This window comes from Nanorana parkeri, unplaced genomic scaffold, assembly GCF_000935625.1.
Source record: "Nanorana parkeri isolate BGI_ZX_2015 unplaced genomic scaffold, ASM93562v1 scaffold1230, whole genome shotgun sequence".
In the NCBI taxonomy this organism is placed as follows: Eukaryota; Metazoa; Chordata; class Amphibia; order Anura; family Dicroglossidae; genus Nanorana; species Nanorana parkeri.
In genome coordinates, this window is record NW_017307498.1 from 65,529 (window position 1) to 87,054 (window position 21,526).

General features: G+C 43.2%; 1 protein-coding gene and 1 long non-coding RNA gene across 2 annotated transcripts in view; both read right to left on the bottom strand.

Moving 5' to 3' along the window:
- Positions 1-20,054, bottom strand: part of ENTPD2 (ectonucleoside triphosphate diphosphohydrolase 2) — a 46,832-nt gene extending 26,778 nt beyond the window's left edge. Inside the window, exon 1 of the mRNA XM_018568699.1 lies at positions 19,886-20,054. Coding sequence (XP_018424201.1) covers positions 19,886-20,002 — 117 coding nt within the window. The 5' untranslated portion in view covers positions 20,003-20,054. The remainder of the gene's footprint in view (positions 1-19,885) is intronic.
- Positions 43-10,528, bottom strand: LOC108797125. The gene is made up of 3 exons (XR_001941856.1): positions 10,517-10,528; positions 8,239-8,244; positions 43-121 (listed from the first exon to the last, which is right to left on the bottom strand). It is a non-coding gene; the product is annotated as an uncharacterized LOC108797125 (long non-coding RNA).
- Positions 20,055-21,526: the final 1,472 nt, after the last annotated feature.

Here is a 21,526-nt window from a genome sequence, read left to right on the forward strand (position 1 = left end):
GTTTGAAATGTTGTGCATTAAGAGATGCTCTTCTGCATAGTGCATACCTTGGTTGTTATGATTGGCTATTTGTGTTACTGTTGCCTTTCTATCAGCTTGAACCAGTTTGGCCATTCTCCTCCTCCTCTTTTCTCTTACCATTCCCTGTAAACCCTAGAGATTGTTGTGTGTGAAAATCCAAGTAGATCGGCACTTTCTGAAATACTCAGACCAGCCTGTCTGGAACCAACAACCATGCCACATTCAAAGTCACTTAAATTACTTTTCTTCACTATTATGATGTTTGGTTTGAACTTCAGCAGATCGTCTTGACCTTGCTTTGACAATGCATTGAGCTGCTGCCATGTGATTGGATGATTAGATATTTGCATGAACAGGCAGTTGAACAGGCGTACCTAATAAAGTGATCAGTGAGTGTACATTCCAGCCTTACTGTCCAACAGTACCAATGCTTAAAAGATTTTCGAGCGCTTTTAGGTTACATTAACCTACACTAACCTTCACCATAATCTACATGAAAGACAAATGTCCCTTTTGGGTGGAGCAGTCCTTTAAATTGCTGGAAACTAGAGTAACTGTTCATACTGCCCCCAACAACCAAGCAGGGCAGGATGGCATTTCTGTTAAAGTTTAATATATGAAGGCTTTTGCAATGAGCTAATGTTCATTTGAACAGCTGCGTGTCAATTATCGTTCTAAAATATAACAAATGGCACATTTTTGCACTCATCCTTGCAGAGATCACTATGGTGATAGGACGGAGAACCAGAAATATCGCACCGAGAAAGAATGCACAAGTGCAACTTTGCAGAATGAGGATACAGATGAGGCCGAGTCACTAAAAGATCGTATTGTGTAAAACAGGGTAAAAAAGCCACGAAAGGCAGAAAAAATGTCAGCAATGTGTTAAATGGATGATTTCCAAAATCACTCAAACACAATGAAGTGCACTGCAATCCGAAAATAGAGCCGACACAAAGTACTATTAAATAATTAATCTGATTTCTGATGAGAAGAGTTTAATGGATGGGTGGGGGTTCCAGGGGGGGTACAAATGTACCACTGCTCTTAGGGGACCTCCCTGCATACATTATCATTCATGTAACAGCTTTACCATTTATCTAAATGGCACTAAAGGTCTTCATTTGTGCAGAGATTCCATTATGTGTGAGAGAGGCTCTTAAAGGGGACCTGTCAAGAGAGAAATACATGGGCTTACATTGCTAGTTCACTTTTAAAGGAAACCTGTTATGACAAAAGTATTGAGGCTCCTACTGGTGACCCTAAAAATGCTAGCTGCAACCCTTTCGAAATAACTGTCCTGAAATAAGCATGCAGATGAGGAAAGCTTTAGTCAAGTGTTTGGGGTTAGAGACTTAAAGTACTGAGGCCACTAGATCAGTATGACAGCAAAGAATTTAGTATTTTTTAGAAGACGAGACCATCAACAGCAGATTCTGTACTTCTTCAGTACAGAACAGAATCCCTTTAAGATGAAAGATCGGGGACTGTCATCTTTGATCCTGGTTTTTCTTCAGGTATTTGTCAAGCTGGAACATACAGTATATGAAGCTCAATAGTCAGAACTGTTCCAGGTCAAAGACTCCTTAGGTTAGTAAGTCAGATCAGCCTGACAGCCTGCATCTTTCAGAAATGGCACCTTCTGGACTCCCACCCAGAAATTCTTTTTTTGGGACCCCTGGAATGTGAACCTTAGCAACTCATTGCAATGGGCACTTCAAAATTAGTGAGGGGCTCGGGCGTGTTCGCAGCTCCACGTGCCGAGCCACCAGGAAGCTGAAAACGCCAATCACAGGTACCGAGACATTATCCCGGTCCGCAGATGCAGAGATCGGGAAATGTCTCCGTGCCTGTCATTGGCACTGCGGCGCTGTCAGCTTCCTGGCGGGCTCGGCAGGTGGAGCTGCGAACATGCCTGAGCCCATCACTATTCAATATTTCTGTCCTGACATACTCTCTTTAAATACACTCCAGTAAAAACTGGACTTGTAAGTTTTTCATCCTGACCAGGTCACAGCCTTGTGTAACTTAGCTGTAACCTCATATTCTATTCACAAGACTGACTCTGCATTCAATAATGCACACCACTGTTCATTTAGAAATAAGTGATTGGTGCTCAACATCTACCCACAGTGCAGCTTCTAGGTGCAATTCATGTAGAGAGATACAAATGGGAAGGAAGGAAGGAACATATATTGACAAGGAAGAGACTGCAGTCCAACCCGGATGCCTCAATCTGGCAATATGAAGATAAGATAAAAATAAAGACTATTTGAGCAGCCGGTCTGACTAAAGTATTGTGCCAGAGCTGGCTGGATAAAATAATTGTAACTGAATTTTAATATTTGCTTTTTGTAGCCAACAGGCCGGGAATGTTAAATTAAAAACAAATGTTTGATATTATTATATGCTGCATTTCATGCTGCCACAGTCTGATCCAGACTTACTTTATATAACCCGTGTAATTTATATTCTGTACTTGGCATATTAAACTATTCTCAAACTATCAGACTATCATATTAAACTTTTTTCAAACTTCAAATCAGACAACAGGCACCACAGTCAACAGTTTAGTGTAAGTGAAGTCCTGGGATGTGTGTGGGAAAAGGGGGGCAGCATAAAAAATACACATGTGCACAAATACACAGCAGCAAATGGGTGAAGTTAGGCTCTTTACACCAGAGTCTAGCTTAGGTCCATCCACTATGGCCTCTAGTCTGCCTCTGATGGACTCTAGCCACAGCCCCCCTCCCTTCCATGCATCTCTCTCCGATGGCCTCTAGCCAGCCTCCTCTAGGTCTACCTCCTACTGCCTCTAGTCGGATTCGTTCAGAGATGCCGGGGTGATAGCCATGGGAGGTGAGTGTTGTTTTTTGTTTGCATAATGTCTTTGGAGCGTTAATTTACGAGTGAATCTATTGAGATCTATGAATAAGGTGAACGGATTAGGTTTGGCAGTGGGAGCAAAATTGAGGCCCTTTTGTAGTAGGGATGTCTCGTAGGGGCTGAGAGTGTGGTTGGATAAATTGAAAATTTTGATAGTAGAGGGTTCTAGTTTATTGTTTTTCCAAGAGAGGTGTGAGAGGGCATTTAAAATAGATCTTCAGACAAATATTTAAAAACAACTTTTCGACCCTTATATCATTTGTTAAAACATTAATGAGAAATGTCATGTAAAACATTATTCTTTAGTTCTGGAAAGAGTGGAAAAGGGTGAAAACCTCTGCCAAAGTCAACTGCTGCTCGGATCCTCGTTGAGGAAGTTTCCCCTTTTTTCCTATATTGGAGACAAAGATCAATTTTGAAACGGGAAATGGTGGGGCGCAGACAACAATATAGGTGTGTGTCAAACCCAAAAGATTGCAGCAAAAGACCACAAAGGGTCCTTAGACATTAGGTGGGTCATTTTCTTAGTGTGTGGTGTAGACCTTACTTACTCCAAGCAGATTTAACCTTTATAGGCAAGATTCTGAATGGTACCTGTAAGAAACCTTTTAGTGCAGACACTAGGTTAGATAATGCTTTCTGTAAATGGTGGATATCAAGCAGCCTGCACCAGGTGTGCTTGAGACTTCTCCTCCTGCACAACAATCAGGGGTTCCCAGATCACCGAAGTAAAGAGGTAGGGTAAAGTGGTGCCTTGCAGCAGCAGAATGCAAATACTGGACCTGCAGAAAAGTCACTATTTGCATAGGACCTTTGTGGAGGCTATAAGGCAAATCCTAACAGTAGCTTCAATGGCAAGTCGCTATATGATTTATGGACCATGGGTGTGTTTTAAGCCAGAGCTGGCCAAATCCAGGAGCAAGGTAACCAATGCTCCTTAAAAATCACAGCAGGTGCCGAATGTTTGAGGTTTTCCCTAGTTGCCAATGGATTTGGATTTTAAAAAATCCTGCTGGCTCCTGGCTTGGACAAACTCTTGAATTCTATATTATTTGCCCACCACTGCTTTTAAATGAACATATTTACACAAGTATTTTATTTTTAATACAAACACATTAAATACTTTTGTTTCATTTTAAAAGGGAGAATTTATTTCCCAAGTAAATACTTGGAACTGTAAACAGGGCCGGATTTCTCACAAGGCCAACCAAGGCCCGGCCTCGGGGCAGCAAGTAATAGAGGGGCAGCAGGGGTGTGGAATTCCTATTTCCCGATGCCCGGGTGGGTAGTTATTTTCTACATTTAGCCCTGCTTTGGGCAAGCAGAGCTAAATGTACAGCGGGGAAGCCCCAGCTTGTTTTGTACGCAGATCTTCCATTCTCCATGGGGAGTGGGGGTTTGGCGGGTAGGGGGGGTGCATTGAGGAACCTGGCCTTGGGGCAGCAAAGAGAGTAAATCTGGCCCTGACTGTAAACCTTGGAACACAAGCACCGAGATCTCACCATGAGAGACTCTGAGAACACTAACAAAAACTTTCACAGAACAGCTGGCATTTACCAAAAATAGAAAAATTTGTTTCACTGACCCTCTGGGTCATACTATCTTTATGAAGGCATTAGTAGTACAGGAACACAGTTTCAAGCTAATGGCCACAGTCAGTCAATGTGAGAGTCTGATGGGAAGAATCTGTAGACCTCATGTCCTCCTGAACCGGCTGGAAGAGTCCAGGGGCCAACAAAGCACTCAGTCTCCACATTAAAGGTGTAAAGTGCATAGCGGTATCAGGATCCTCCCAAGAGACCCTGTAACACACACAACGGAGCACTCAGAGACTGATCAGTGAACGTGTAAGATCAGTTTACCATGGATGTCCGCACTTCCCTTGCTAAAAATATACCCATCTGTCACAAATAAGCAAGCCTAGAGAGAGGCGAAAATTGTTTTACGCAAATTGATTTCTTCAAAAGGTAACTTCACTCTCTAACACAATTGATACACTAAGGGAGGGCAGTCAAATAATCAACTTTGTAAATAGCATCCTAATTCTATTACATGCTATTTGAAGCATTCATTGAATAAAATGGAAATGGTTTGGATTTTGCTGGTCAAGAGGGTGAATCTATAGTTACAGTAATTTCTAAATCACTACGGAACTCTCACATAATGTAGACACAGAATTCTTTCATCTGTGATAATTAAAATTGTTTTATTGTACGTCATTAGTCCACTAAAATATTAACGTTTTTAAGCATATAAAAACAGGTTTATAAAAACGATCAGGGCCAAGAAACAGGCTCACTTTGTTGGCCCATACAGAAACACATACTCGCCGTCCCTTCACTTCTCTGCCGCTCTGTCTGGCCACCAGCATTGAAGAATAATACTGGGTACTTTTACTTATGAGGGGGCATGTGACTAACTTCTCTCCTTACCATGTGATGGTGCTGGGGCTTGATGGATTTGCTGCTTTGGCACCCAGCACTGTCACATGAGTGCCTGGAAAGAGTCCTCAGCCCTGTGTAAACTCCAAGTCATTCTCTACAATCTAGTAGCTGAGTAGACAGGTGAGGGAACAAAAGGAAAAGTATCTACAACTGGTAGGGTTGGCATTAAGGTAACCCTGTCACATGTTTCTGCATTGAAAAAGCACATGTTCACTTTAAGGAGACAAATCCAAAGCAGAGATGAAGAGAACCCTGGACCTTTCTTTTCCTCTGAAGTCTTAGAGTCTGTGCACTTAGTATGCAAATAGCAGTTTACCACTCTAAAGTCATAGCTTTGGTATGCCTCTCTAATCACTCAATGCAAAATGGGCACCTCATTGACCTAGGGAAAGTTTCAAACACACTGCACACATGGGATGCTACCCTAGTCTGCCTTAAATCCAGGCCCTGTACGCACCCACCTTAGAGTGTCAGCATTCCTACCTGCCTTTGGGTACAGCCAGTTTTCTGTAGACCTGTACAAGCTAAATTTTAAATCCAACAAGGATATTAGAACTCATTTGTAGTGATCTAATCAAGTGAGCATAACTGGGAGAGATCCCCATAGTAGAGTCACCAAGAAATAAAGGAACTGATTTTTTTAACTCTCTGATCTAACAAACTGGATTACATCAGTTTTGGTTTGAGTTACCCTTAATGCTAAGGCTGCTGAACAGATAATAGAATGCAGAACCTAAATATAAACAAGAATAATGTTTTTTTATATTTTAAAAGTTACATTTAATTAACGCAAAAAAAGCACAATTTCCTTATGGCAAAAGAGGGTATCATTGTGTACCTGATTAGTTTTTAAAATACAAGGTCATTCCCTGAGACAAATATTTAAAACCTGGCACAATTCCTCAAAACCACTGGCAACAATAGAACTGCCCCATTGCAATCCTCTGCAACCTATATTAGTATACCCCATGTGGGTTAAATTTAGAGCCGAGTCACTGGGGTGCATGTCATATCAGAGTCACAAGCTGAGTTTAATTGTTTGATTTGATAAATCGTTTGACAGATAAAATACAGTGCCTCAACAGTTTTTATTTCATTCGAAATAGGCAAGTATTAATCTTGCACTGATAAGATGGTGAGTGACAGAAGGCATGGTGGGAATAATAATGATCTCAGATGCACTGTGACCTCGAGTTATACGCTAAAGAGAAGAATTCTGTCTACAGAGACACTGTGGATTCCGACAGGTTCAGGCATATTACACAGGCCAGGGAAAGACCTGCAGGGCACAAAGTGAGGTTTTTATTGACAGGCATATTCTACAAGGTCGGAGTCTGCACAGTGTTGGTAATATTTTCTAAATGTAAATAAAGGAAGAAAAGTCACATGTATGAACTTTGCTGCTTATCAAGGCTCTCAAGAATTGGTGTGGACCTTGGGTGTCCTTCGTGGCAAAGTCTTTGTCACCAAGAACTCTAGCAATGTGGTTTAGGCTTCACTGTATCACTATCCAAGGTCATGGCTATTGGATGTGCCCCACTGCTTATGAGGTGACAGATAACTGAAGCAAAGTAGAAAAACAACAGGCAGATCACTTATAGAACTAGAAGGGTAACGCTGGCTGTAGACAAACAAATGAATCCAAAAAAATAGGCCAAGGGTGCAACCAGAGTAGCAGTCAAAATACTGACAGGCCAGCAAGGACCTCCAAGGATCTTTTGATTAGAGCTGTGTCAACTCACAGTGCATTATTTGAATCTAACATTGGCTGACATCGAAGGCCTATCGACAGTCCATTCTTGTTCACCTGGTGAACGCGGCGAGGGCTTGTGTACCCCTTCTGTGGAAACAGTCCTCGCCACTTACCATACGACAATGGCTTCAACGAGTTAATGATATTAAACACATGGAAGATCTCAATAGCTCCATAAAGGGAACAGTGTCTAGATTCTCCTCCACATGGTTCTACTGGACTGAATTCCTCGACTCCACAGAATACCAGCTCTTAATGAGCAGTTAAGATTGACGGCCTGAGTGAGAAAACACCCTCCCCACCAGCCTTTTCCCTTTCTTGTTCCCTTCCCTACCTCCCTCCTCTTCCTTTCCCCCTTATTTTTCTCTCTCTTTTCCCTCCTCTTCCTCTTTCACATTGTATTGCCCCTACGCCCCTTAGGATCTCAGTTGTTCACCTGGCCCGGTGCCCTGAGGGCCTGAATGATAACACAAAGAACTCCTCATCACTTGACATATCTCTGGGATGGTTTCTGGTCTAGCACCCGGGATACCACTCTCGTTGTACGTGGCAGGGTGATATATGGGGTATTCCTATGGTTACATTGTGCTGTGACGTTTCATGTCATGACTAGGATATTCCTTACAGTATGACACTGTTACTTGCTCTGTATTTTTGTTTTATTTTTGACAAGAATTTTCTTAAAATAAAAACAGAATTTGAAAAAAAAAAAACCATTGGCTGACATCATTGGCCAGATGGAGCTTTGCTATGCTGCAACTGTCTATTTAAGCCAGCAGCTGTTGTGTAGGTGTGCCAAAGGAGGAAGAATGTTGAGGTGGAAGCCATTTGAAAGTACAGAGGTCCTTTATCAATGCAGAAAAGTATATTTGCTATAACGCAAAAGCTTAATTTTTTAATATCGTTCTCCAAAAAGACATAGTGATGAAATAAGTCTACATCCCCCCTGATATTCTGTGGCCTAAGGCTCTGGCATACATAAACCTGGTCATGACCAACAATAGCAGTTTGGAAGACTTTATGTCTACAGGGGTGTCCCTACAGCCACATATATATATACGGTATATACAAGAGATGGCAGTAGAAAGATCCTGCCATTCTCAATCTAGATCTACGAGTCGTGTATACAGCCACTGACTGCTGAAGGCTGAACAATTGATCAGGCCAGTTACAGATACTCTTCTTGTTGGTGATGTAGCTGTGTGATAAGTGGTGCTACCAGGGTGTGTCAGCTCTTCTCCTCGCTCCATTGACATGAAAACAACTGACCCAACCAACCAGGTTCATAAATGTAGCCTGACATAACAGCTGATAACAGTTTGCAGCATTGTATAAGTCACACACTCGCTCATACTTCTTGAATCCTTACACACTTATTTGCTTGGTCATACCAGCACAGGCAGTATTTAGGTTGAGATTGTGCTAAACAATGCCATGACCTGAGGAATATGCTGTCTTTGTAGAAAAGCCCCATAGTGGACACACACACGATGTGATAACATACAATCTGCTGGGTGCAGACTTGGGGAGGGCAGGTTGGGAATCTTGCAAGATATGGGAGAGTGATCAGCTCGCTCTCTCAGCCTTGGAGTTAAGTCTAAACTAGTCCCCTCTGGATTTTGTTGTTTCAGTAGTAAAATATGTACTGTGTGACTACCAGGGTCAGAAACTAACATCTAGCTTTGGCTGATGTGTACTTTAGCTGAAGAACAATTGGAAAAGCCTTCAACAATAAAGGGCCATGAACTAACAATGCCAAGCTGGTTTATACTCATTGGTCACTTTATAAAGTGCCCCCCGCTATTAAAAACGCATAGCCAAACAGTGGCTCCAAACCGCATCTTATCTATAAGAGACCTTCCTCTGGGCTGCCTAAAGATAGCCAAACACACAGTGCAATAAGGTCTGACATTGCTCGTGAATAGTACATCAATGAGCATTTTCTGTGGATGTGTCTCCTAGGCTGATGTCAGACAGGCGACTGTCCTGAGATGAAATCAAGAGGCTCACTGTGTGTCCCTATGGAATCACTCCCTCTATAGCTGAGGCTGCGGTATGTCCCTCCATCGATCCCATAGGTTTGTCTCTAGTGACAGAACCGCACATTTGACATTAGCCTTTTTAAAAACAAAGGATCTTCCTTGTGCTGAATATTTTGTGGCAGGTTTCTAATAGTTCCCTCTCGTTTCCTTTTTTTGACTGAACAAACGAAACATTAAAATGCGTTTAAAGCCCAAACTATTTTTAGTGGTGAAGGGCGATAACTTCAGTCTACTACTGTCTTTTTGCCCACCGGGGAGATGATGGTTGGAAATCTAAAACTTTACAGTTGTTACAAAAGCAGGCAAGAAGAGATCTTGTTGTGTCTTTGGGGCAGGAACTGAACTCTCCTGAACAAGTGGGAGTTTAACAATTCCTTCCCCCAGCCAAAAAAAAAAAAAAAAGTTTTGGCGATAGAAATACTTTAAATGCATGCGGAGACAGGACAGAATGGAACAGCTGCATCAGCAATGAATTTTACATTACAATCTTATCTCTGCTATTTATAATATCTGCATGCATATCTTTCATAATATCAGCCTTTTATAATATCTGCATCACTGCAATACCCAGCTAGCAGAGGCATTTTTGTGCATGTTACTCTGTTGGTGCTGCCTATTAACCAAATCAAACGTTTCCTTTGGTGTGCAAACGTTGCAAGGGAACAGTGTAACAAGCCAGCCACCTCAGTCAGGGCAAATAGTGTGCCGTAGCCCATTTATGATTCTATGCTGTACACAACGCAATGTGACAACGCTGCAGATCCCAAATCTCCTTAGGAGGTTTCTGCTTTTCTGAAAAGATTTTCCATTAACATAGAACTAAAGACTCCTGTATGACAGCTCAAACAAGTACCAAGTCCAGCTATGTGTTGTACAAGTGAACAGAAAACTTCCTTTACCAGTGAATGAGCCGAAACCTCCTTCAATTGTGTCTTACAGTGGGAGGATTTGCTCCACAGATGCAGTACTGTCACTCCAGAAAGCAGTGGGCAGAGCTAGGTGTGGCCAGATGCTGATTGACAATCTACAGGCTTGTGAATCAGCAGTGACAATGCTGATAGCCACTCCTCCTGCAACACTTTTTACCCCACTGTAGTGCAGCCAGGCACAGTCTAAAATTAGAGCAACAACTCTGCTCTTGATTCAGGAGCAGTGCAGCATTGTAGCCTCCCCATCACAGCAATCTGCACTAATGTTTATTTATTACAGGTATTTATATAACGCCATCAATGTATGCAGTGCTTTATATACTATTCATTCACATCAGTGGCTGCCCTCAAGAAGCTTACAATCTAAGGTCCCTATCTCACACGCACACACATACATACATACATACTAGGGACAATTTAGGCAGGAGCCAATTAACATACCAGCATGTCTTTAGTGTGGGATGAAAGTGGAGTACCCAGAGAAACCTATGCAAGCACAAGGAGAACATGCAAACTCCATGAAGATAGTGTCCACATTAGGTGGACTTCAGGGGCAGGCTCAACACGTGTTTGTAGGCCTTTGCACGGGGACCAAGAGAGAACTGTTAAGTGCAGATGCACTTATAATTGCCACAGCACATGATTTTTTTTTTAAAATGGGAGGCCATAGTTTACGTTGAGAACACCAAATTGGATTAACATTGAAATTCTTGCAGCTTTTGGGGTTTTATGTTATTACTTACCCCCAAGTCCTCGTTTGCCAGTGGTGGATGGATAACTGGAGCCCGGTACTTAAACAAAGACCTGATGGCCTAACTCTTTAGCAGTCAAAAACATTTCCATCTGTTACTGACTGGCAAGCTTTTATAGACTAGTATCTAGAAAAGAGAAAGTGACATCAATGGAGAGGAACTTTTATAGCTTCAGAACATCTCATGCTGCACAGAGGAGGTGACATCTGGATGATGGAAACCAAGGATGGTTCCAAGAATAAAACGAAACAGGCCAGTAGTGTACAATTCTTCCTTTAGCTCAGAACTTCATTTAGCTCTCAACATATACCGTACATTAAAATGTTCTGGCACATCTGTTTTATATCAAAACATCTGCTGTAAACTAGAATCCCACTTTAAAGTTTGGTTCCTTATCCACCAAGGCCAAGGGACAACTCCACCCTCTAAAATCTCTGTAGTTTTTGGCCCGGCCAAAATGCATTTATTGTAGCAAGATCCTGAAAACTGAAAGTAAATACACTCTAGGGATCATCATTATTCAAAATGATTACATGCGGCCAGATTCTGCAAACTAAAAGAGCTCACAGCTGGAGTCAGTCAAACAAAATGATTTACAGCTCAATTCAGAGATGAATGGAGGATACTTCAAAAGGTTTTTCATATCACGTCTGGTGATGAGCATTAAACTCCACCCAGAACTAAACTAAAAAAGTGACCCCTCTGGGTCAGGGCACGGAGACCTGGATGAATAGCACAATTGTATGATGGGCAACTGTTACAATGTTCACCTCTGGTAATTACCGTATGTATGTAAGGGCACAACCTTCAGGATTTTTTTTTTATGCTTGGGTACCCCTAGGGAGATTTCTCTTCCCATCCTCAAGACACAACAGGAAGTCAAAGGTAATCTCTCCAAAGTGAATGGAATTTCCATCTTAGAGGGTTGTCATGGAAGGTTTTCCCTCGCCTTTAGAAACCAATTTCAGATCCCTTCTCACTTTCTGTTTCTGTGACACTGGTCACCAGGACAGATGGAGGGGTACATCTTCCTATCAGAGACACAGACCACAAAACCTGACAAATGGTTATTCCAAAAAATGCCTTTACACAATCTATGAGAATCTCAGATGTAGTTTTCATTCTTTGCCTTTCATACAACTATTCAATTAAAAAATAAAAATAAGTCTCCCCACCCATGACCCAGAAATGATTGATTATACCATTGGCATTACAGAGTGAAAACGTTGATGAGTGCACACAATGGTAAAATGTAATCAAATAGGACATTGTTGCCTTTGTCTGATTGGGTATTCCATTACACACAATCAGAAGGTCACATCTGTCTGCAATCTTCGATTGACCATAGTTAGGCCTGGATCTGGCAGTTATAGACATTAGACAGAAACTTCTTTTGTAAAGTATGATGATATGAAAAGAAGAAAGGTGGTTTTACAACATGTGCATTCCACATTACCAATATTTTAATACTTCCCTTGTGCCACGAGTGCTGCAGAAGGTTCCAGGGCTTGAACTTTGCCCTCCTATATTGACGCAATGTGGCAGTGTTGAAAATGGTATCCCTTATCCCCCTTAATTATTGCGCCAGAAGAGCACCCGCAATGTATCACAGGAGGGCAACTTAAAAGGTCAGTCCACCCTAAATTGAGATTTCCCCATTTTTTGATAGATGCTTAAAGTGACACTAAACTCAGGAGTTAAATATGGACTACAATCTCAGTACAAATTAGTAACAAAATGTGAGGTTGTAGTCCACCATGGGAGAGAGCTTGCAGCAGTGGCTACTTTACAACACACGCAGGGACCATGGGGAACATAAGTAGCCCCCCTCCAGAAGGAAGGACAGTGTCAGCACCAATTCAGAGAAGATTTGAGGATCTACAGCCCAGTGATACACAAATAAGACTCATTTTTGTTAATAGTTAGGGTACTTGAATGCATTTTTAAGATTTAACTCCTAAGTTTAGTGTCACTTTAACGGTGCAACCAGTTAACACTTTATATCTCTCTGGGGACTCTGTGTGAAGTTCCCGAGTCTGCACACCTGTGACCATTGTTTGAGGCTCCCCTTCCTGCTGAAGTTTTTATATTTTATATTACAGAGAATGTAACAGGAGGAGCCAGGAACATACAAAGGGGGTGAGAACACACTGAGGGGGTGGGAATACTCAAGAACAGAGTCAGGAATTACGGCAGGGAGCATCCAAGTCATAAAAGGTGCAGCACAAAAGCTGCTTGAAAGAAGTTGTGAAGCCCCAGCTTATACTATGCGGTTAGAACATGAGCATTGTAATAGGAATACATACTAGAGTTGTTCTTCACAATGCAATCAATGCTGACTTAAAAAAAGTCCCCTTTAGTGCTTTCCATGCTGCCTTCCATCTGTCCATCACTTTTAAAAACTTCCTGGATTCCCAGTGTGCTTTGCGTCTCTTTCCCTGCTGCTTGATGTGATGCAATTCCATTTCCCAAGATTACATAACCCACAATGCATCACTTCCAGCAAGCCATGATAATGTTACATTGTTTAGATGTGGAGTTGTAGTTCAGAAGGCAGGCTCTGAGATTTGTGACCCAAGTGCACATTCACCGGGCTAAGTGAAATTGCGTCAGTGCATTGAGGAAATGCATCCTATGGGCATCTTCAGTAAGTAAGTTTACAAACTTCTAGATGGATGTGGTTATTAGGAGTGTAATAGAATGTATGGAAATTCAATATAGAAATACAGATTTATTTTTAGTTTTTGACCATAGATACCATTTAAGAGATAGTTCACACCAGCCCGCCATGCATAATACATATCCGCCGGTGTGTACTGGGAGAAAACAGTGCTGATGAGCCGATCCTGTCACGTTGAACTTTTTACCTTTTTTTTTTTTGTTAGAATTTTGTTTATTGATATGTCACAAGTCACAATTGACATTTCATTAAGTTCTATTGGCCACAGTGTGGTGTGATGCGGTTGTACTGTAGGCAGTATTTTTTTTCAGTGCAGTGTGTGCAAACCAGGCTAGTTGACAACAACGGAAATTGTCTCGTCTTTGTGTTGGGACTGCAATGGGCAAGGCTGCTCCACTGCACCCGCTGTGAACCAGCCCCCCTGAATCTCTTCAGTTATTCATGTTCTCCCGTGTATTTCCCCAATACAAAGATTGCGGGTGTAACCTGACTGGTTCATATGGCCAACGCTGATCAATAAGGGTCATTATTCCCTCATAAAATGTCATTATCTGGATTGTTTACAGCTCAGGCAATTTTGAACTCATTATTGCAACTCTTCAAGGGGAACACGTCCCTTGGAAAACGCCTACCGTAATAACTTTTGTACAAAGCCTCTTTTCACTGAAAATAGACTTGTGGTTGGAGAGGAGAACTATGAAAACAGGTATTGTTTTCACAACAAACTATATCCTGACATTTTTTTTACCTTAAAAAGGAGGCTTGTTGTTGGAGAAATACAGACGTCGTCACGGCTCTCCTCTCCTTCTGAAAATCATGGCTCTCTGGTTGTCAGGTTCATCCAATGGCTTCAATTAGGGCAATCATTAGAAATCATGGGGCCCTGTACACCCTACATCTGCTGCCCCCTGTGCCTCCTGCATCCCTCTTCCTACTCTGCTCACCTCTGCACCCCCTGCATTCCTCCTCGTACACTGCTTACCACTGCACCCCTCTTCCTACACTGTATACCTCTGCATCCCTCTTCCTACACGGCTCACCTCTGCACCCCCTGCATCCCTCCTCCTACACTGCTCACCTCTGCACCCCCTGCATCCCTCTTTCTACACTGCTCACCTTTGCGCCCCTTGCATCCCTTCTCCTACACTGCTCACCTCTGCACTCCCTGCATCCCTCTTCCTACACTGCTCACCTCTGCACCCCTCTTCCTACATTGCTTACCTCTGCAGCTCCTATGGCAGGGTGTGCAGAGGTGAGCAGTGTAGTAAGATGGATGCAAAAAGGTGAAGTTAACAGTGTCGGAAGAGGCTGGCAGGCTACTCTTCCAACACTATTAACTTCTGCACACTTTTCAATCCCTCTTCTTACATCGTTTAACCTACTTTCTTCTCAGCTGCTCACCCCTTGCAGCTTTCCTCAGGGCAGGACTCCAGCTCCTCCTGACGGAGACACCATTGGCTGTGGGTGGTACAGGGGCGGAAACTAAGCATGGGGGTGGACAGAGCCCAAGCACAGTCCAGGTGAGTAGGCGGGACCCTGATTGACCTGCCCAGCGGATGGCCCCATCCACGCATTATGGTAACCATGATGACAGACTCCTCTCATCTTTCCCTGCACAGGGGCCCAGACAACTATAGTGAAGAAGGGGAGGAGCCTGCCCATCAACTGGTTACTATGGCAAGTGGGCAGGACCATCCTCCTTCCCTAGAGGCAGCCCATGCCAGGCTCACGCATCCCTGCTGACTTGATGGGGACCAGGCCCAGTGCCTGTACCCCCCTCCCAATTAGCATTTTGCAATAACGGCCCCTTGTATTGCTTCTGGTATAGTTCTCCTGCATGTACAAAGAAAAGCAGATGCTTGCATGACTGAACAATCTATGGTCAGAACAGAGAACTGATACAAGAGTCACCCACTCATTGTGGAACAAAAAATGTCAGGGAGCTTGTTCAATTTAACACGTCAAGTTTTATTACTAAATCTGCTGCAGACAAATTCAACAGGCTTTTCACAGTGCTGTTGGTCAAGGTATACATGGCACTGCTGCTAGGTAGTATCCTGACTTGCTATCACTGATCCCCAATAGGGAGGCAGGGAGGCAAGCTCTGTATTAGGCCATTCAGCAGGGGAGGTGGGATCTTTACCAACCTGTATGGCTTAAAAGGATTAGTCCACCCAAAACTTATCTCAAGTGTCTGTTATATGCTGAAGAGGTAAACCACTTGACTCATCTTTTGGAGATTCTATTGGTGAGATTTATAAACAGCAACATCTGCACACATGCTGCAGCCATTATGACTCCTGTATAGAGACGAATAATGGAAAATGCAGTTTTCAGGGGGGTTCCCTGGAGTGAAGTCCATTACTAACCAAGTGCAAAGTAACTAATAATAGAGGTTTTTGTTCAAAATTCTCCTATGTGTGACATCACTGACCTAAAAACGATGTACAGTACTATCATTTAGGGTTTAAAAAGACAGCAACTAATAAGAAATTATACTACATACATCTTTGGCTAATGATATCATAGGAAGTGGGGAATCTTGCCCCATAACCCCCTTCCCCCCCAATGGTATGAAAATTCTGACCTCTATTGGGTCACTCTGAGTGACCTGAAGTCATCTAGGGATTGGGGAGCCTACAGCCTACACTCACTTGGAGGGCGGACATCCTGGTTTGGGAGCCTTGATGACACTTTGTTTGGACTCAACTGGTGTCCACCACAAATCCTGCTTCTTGGTCATCTCTAGTCCTAGTCTACCTGCTGCATATTGAGATTATGAATAATGCTACCAGAAAAGTGGGAACACCCCTGTTTTAACAACAGAAGAAACACCCCATGGTGGCCTGGAACAGAGATGGCAAGCAGATCTCCTCAGTGGACTCCCAAGAGCTAGGGGGTCTATGGGTGAGCCAGCCAAGGACACTTCCCCTGTAATTGAAATGTAATTTTTGAGTATCACCTTCTGCTTTAACAACAGAAGAAACACCCCATGGTGGCCTGGAACAGAGATGGCAAGCAGATCTCCTCAGTGGACTCCCAAGAGCTAGGGGGTCTATGGGTGAGCCAGCCAAGGACACTTCCCCTGTAATTGAAATGTAATTTTTGAGTATCACCTTCTGCTTTAACAACAGAAGAAACACCCCATGGTGGCCTGGAACAGAGACAGGAACTATAGCAAGCAGATCTCCCCAGTGGACTCCCCAAGAGCTAGGGGGCCTATGGGTGAGCCAGCCAAGGACACTTCCCCTGTAATTAAAATGTAATTTTTGACTATCACCTACTGCTTTAACAACAGAAGAAACACCCCATGGTGGCCTGGAACAGAGACAGGAACTATAGCAAGCAGATCTCCCCAGTGGACTCCCCAAGAGCTAGGGGGCCTATGGGTGAGCCAGCCAAGGACACTTCCCCTGTAATTGAAATGTAATTTTTGAGTATCACCTTCTGCTTTAACAACAGAAGAAACACCCCATGGTGGCCTGGAAAAGAGACAGGAACTATAGCAAGCAGATCTCCGCAGTGGACTCCCAAGAGATAGGAAGCCTATGGGCGAGACACCTCACCTGTAATTGTAATTTTTAAGGAGACTAAAGCAGATCATACATATACTGGGGATGAACGATGCAAAATGCTCAATATCCCCATCCACGGAATACATCACGGATGGGTAAATCCCCTCTGCCAGGCTATTGTATTCCGGCTGTCCGAATACAGGAACAGTGGCTGCAGCTGATTGGCTACAGTCATGGCCAAGAGATTTCAGTCCAGCTCCTTCATCAAAATTTGATTGAAAAATGTACTTTTGTCGACTGAAAGGGGGCCAACAGGGCCGCACACTGCCCTAATGTCAGCCATAAAGTCAAGTAGTGTATGGCCAGCTTTACCCCTTAAAGGAAAATGCCACTTTTTCATCCTAGACGCTTCCCCTTTATCCAATTCATTTGGAAAGATTATTTGTTTTGGATCATCCCAGATAATGATTTGCATGTCTCACATGATTTTCTGGCACAATTTTTTGTAAGTATGATATGGGTTGACCCTATCATGTGGGTGGAGCTTAACAATACAAAAGCAGTATACATTATTCTGGGCTGTGCACCCTCCCTTTCCAAGCAGGCGGAGCTTCGTTTTATTGGAGAGCATTGTTCAAGGCTACCGGCAACCATAGAGATTTATTGGGCAGGGTTGTGTGCTGCTCATGATGAATACCAGAATGATGATAAGGCCAACCCAACAGGTAATTGCCTTTTACGGTAAACATTTCATGGCTGACTGGAAGGTACCCTACATTATGAAAGGGCCGGCATAGAGGACTGATTCAAAGAATTCTCTCTGAGCCGTTTATTACAGCTTCAGCTCCAGATGGTGAATGTATCAATGAATTGTTAACTGACAGTTCATTTACTCCTTGGCCTCTTTTTCATGCTATTGAGAGGGGTCAAAAGACCACAAGGACAAAGCATGATGAATGGGGACACCCCTTCCTCCGCCATCTGGAGAGGGAGTTCCCCATGCACAGGATTCCCAACACAGCCAAACAACGGTAAGCGTGGCCGGCACGTCAAACCGCTAGACACTGGCTCCATACATTCACAAGGTTTGGCAACCTTGGCACTCCAGCTGTTGTGGAACTACAAGTCCCATGAAGCACTGCAAAATTCTAACAGCCACAGGCATGACCCTAGAGGCAGAGACATGATGGGATTTGTAGTTTCACCACAGCTGGAGTACCATGGTTGCCTACCACTGGGATTGGCGGACTTAGACGGATTACTTAAACTCAATGAACAGTTTGCAAAAATCGATTAATACAAATCTCTACACCAAAAGTTAAAAATGGAGGGATGAAAGACGACGGGATTTGGTTCCCCTGCATTAGGTCATTCAGAGAGGAACTACAAGTTCCAGCATAACAGACCTGACTGCAACTCATAGAGACACAGACTGAAAACCATATGCAGTGGAACTACAAGTCCCTGTATATAATACCTGTTTCTTCCTTTATGGCCCCTCTTAAAGACCTCCCACCTGAGATACATAGGTGAACAATTCCCTGCATACAATACCTGTTTCTTCCTCTAAGGGACAGGACACAACTCCAATGCTGTGGAACTAAAAATAACGTTCCCTATCAGCTTGTCCCTTAAGGAGTTCCTACCTAAGATATATAGTTGAACAACAAGACCCAGCATGCCACAACGGTTTCCCTTTGATACAAACCTAAAATAAAAGTCTATTGACGTCACACTGTCCCTCAAAAAGGCCAGATGTTCTAGAACTACAGATTCCATCATATCACCACACTCCCCGATATAAATCATTGGTTTCATAAAAAGGGCCAAAGTGTTCACAGGAGGGTTCTTTTTACAGGAGGAAGGTCCTCCAGTAATAGGTTTTCCTGCAGCAAATGCCTTGATACCCCACTCTACAGATAGCACTCTATATGCTGGACCTGCATACTCATAGCTCCCCAATAGACTATTCTTACCACCCCGAGTCCCACTTTACAACATCAAGGCATGCTGACACCTACAGCAGTGGGAATTCTATCCAATGGGGGACTGTAAATGTCAATCAGGGCATGCTGGAACTTGCTGTTCTCCACCATTGTGGGAATGTACAGGCTTATTCAAATGCAGCGCCCCAGAGAAGTTACTTAAACCTCATGCTGTGATTTGAGAGGGGTGAGAAGAACCATCCTGTGAACACTTTGCCCCCATTTATGAACCCAAAGATTTATAACGGGGAGACTTTCATAACTAAGAACCCAGCGCTGAATTTATCATGTGATAATTTAGCATGTGATATCCGATTTTCGTTGTCAGATACAAAAGCGTCAGATACAAGGTGTCTGTGAAAGTTATTTTAAAACATGACAAGCTATCGCGAATATTAAAGCGGTGTGAACAGCGACTAGAATGTGAGACATTCTGTAACCACTTAACCGCCAGAGTCCATCCTGTATTGATGTACAGCGCTTATACCAGAGGGAGATGGTTACCGACCTACTGCTACAAGTAACGTGTGCTTACTCATTGTTATGCTGGAAAGGAAATAAATTATATATATCTATATATCTACACATATCACTGCAAATAAATACATTTCGAAGTGCATTTTCATTAGCAAACATTAGTGATAGAATATGGATGAGTAGCAGAGTCAAGCCAGTGTAAGTAGCGGGTTAGGTGTACATATATATACACATACACTGTACGTATGTTGTGTAAGTGTACACAGCTGTGGGTGGGTGTGTTTGTCACCACAACACATGGCTCACACCTAGCAGATGGGCAGCAACCCCTGATCCAGCACAGTGCATTGTAATTGCAATAACCCCGAGAGCTGTCAGTAGGTTTCAGTGCATGCACTCACCTTAAACTTTGGGGGTTCAGTGATCTCCCTAGCAGGAAGGGCCAGCAGCAGGATCCCAATGACCCCGATCACACACAGCACAAGGGGTAGGAGGACCGCCAGCACCTTCTTTGCCATCTCTAGCAGCTGTATGGACTGGCTGGTCCTTTCCGCTCTTACAAGGAGCAGACAGAAGGAGGGAGGAGGAGGAGGAGGAGGCCTGACCAGTTCTGTCTTCTCATTGGCTGGGAAGGTGCAATAGGTGAAATGGGAAAGGCTGAATGTGTCAGCAGTATATACACACACACAGGAACAGGTCATAGGTATAGCCTGGCCAGAGAATTGTAATATGTATTTGAATGAAATGTAGTCTCTTCTGTTAACTCCTGGGGATCATTCTGCAGTGGGAAGCTGAATTGCTGTGCTCATCAGAACCCATCCAACCAATCAGGTGCTTGCTGACACTTTCTTACCTGAATGAGAAAGCTGATTGGTGGGTATGAGCAAAAGATGATTCTTTGCGGTATATATTGTTGTATATTTATTTGGTGTAGTTTGGGGAAGAGAGGATCAAGTCATCAATTTCCCTTTACAGGGAAGCAAAAATATGATTATTCGGTAGATGGTAAAAGAGCAAGGGCAGCTCAGGATTTTCTGTAGGTAACCTTGTAGATTAAGGTCCCATTCACACTGGTCGGATGCGTTAATCATATGGCTTTGTGTGAATAACACACTGTATCACACAACGCACCTACTGTGGGCTAACAGTGCAGGAGGTGCATTGCGTTTCCATTCATTTAAATGGCATCGCAAATGCACCTCCCGCCTGCGATGCGCTTGCTCATGCCGCAACATGTGGTACCACAATACTGTGCGTTGCGTTGGTGTGGTTTGTTTAAAAAAAGTAGTGCATGCGCTACTTTTTTTAATCGCACTGCAACCCACGATATTGCGGTCCCGTGTGTTGCGTCACGATGGAAAGCATTGTGGATAGAAGGTGTGTTTGAGGTTGCATTCAAGTGAATGGCAACGCAATGCACCTCCGGCTCTGTTATTGCATGGTAGGTGAGTTGCGCAGTATGGTGCATTGATCGCACAAATTGCTTAATTGTCGTGGTTTGTGCTGCAAAAAAGGACTACATGCAGTACTTTTTTTAACTGCAGTGTGTCGCGACGCAGCACATTGCGATGCAGTGAAAAGAACTGAATCAGATGTTACTTTGTGGCATTCCAATAAACTTTCAGCGCGATGCGTTGTTTTCAACGCACATGCACCTCCCCAGACACAGAGCACACCAGTGGCTGTTTTCTAATGCAGCTGCTGGTGTGAAATGAGCCCTATTACATGAAAATGTATTCGATATAGGAATCCCACCCTTGATGCTTTCCTATGTGACTGATTCACACCTACAAGCTGCAGTTTATTGTGTTCTTAAAGGGAATTATTAAAGGGAACATTCTAATCTACACATGTATTCTTCCACATGCTACAATGAGTCTGCACAGGTGTGAGTGTGGCCCTAATGTGCCAGTCTTAGCTAATACAAATAGATCATTAAAATAATATTCATAATATTATTACCACATTTTGCTTATATATCATTGTTTAAAACCAACATTTTCACAACAAACAAATAAGAAGACTGATCTCCAGGTGGATGA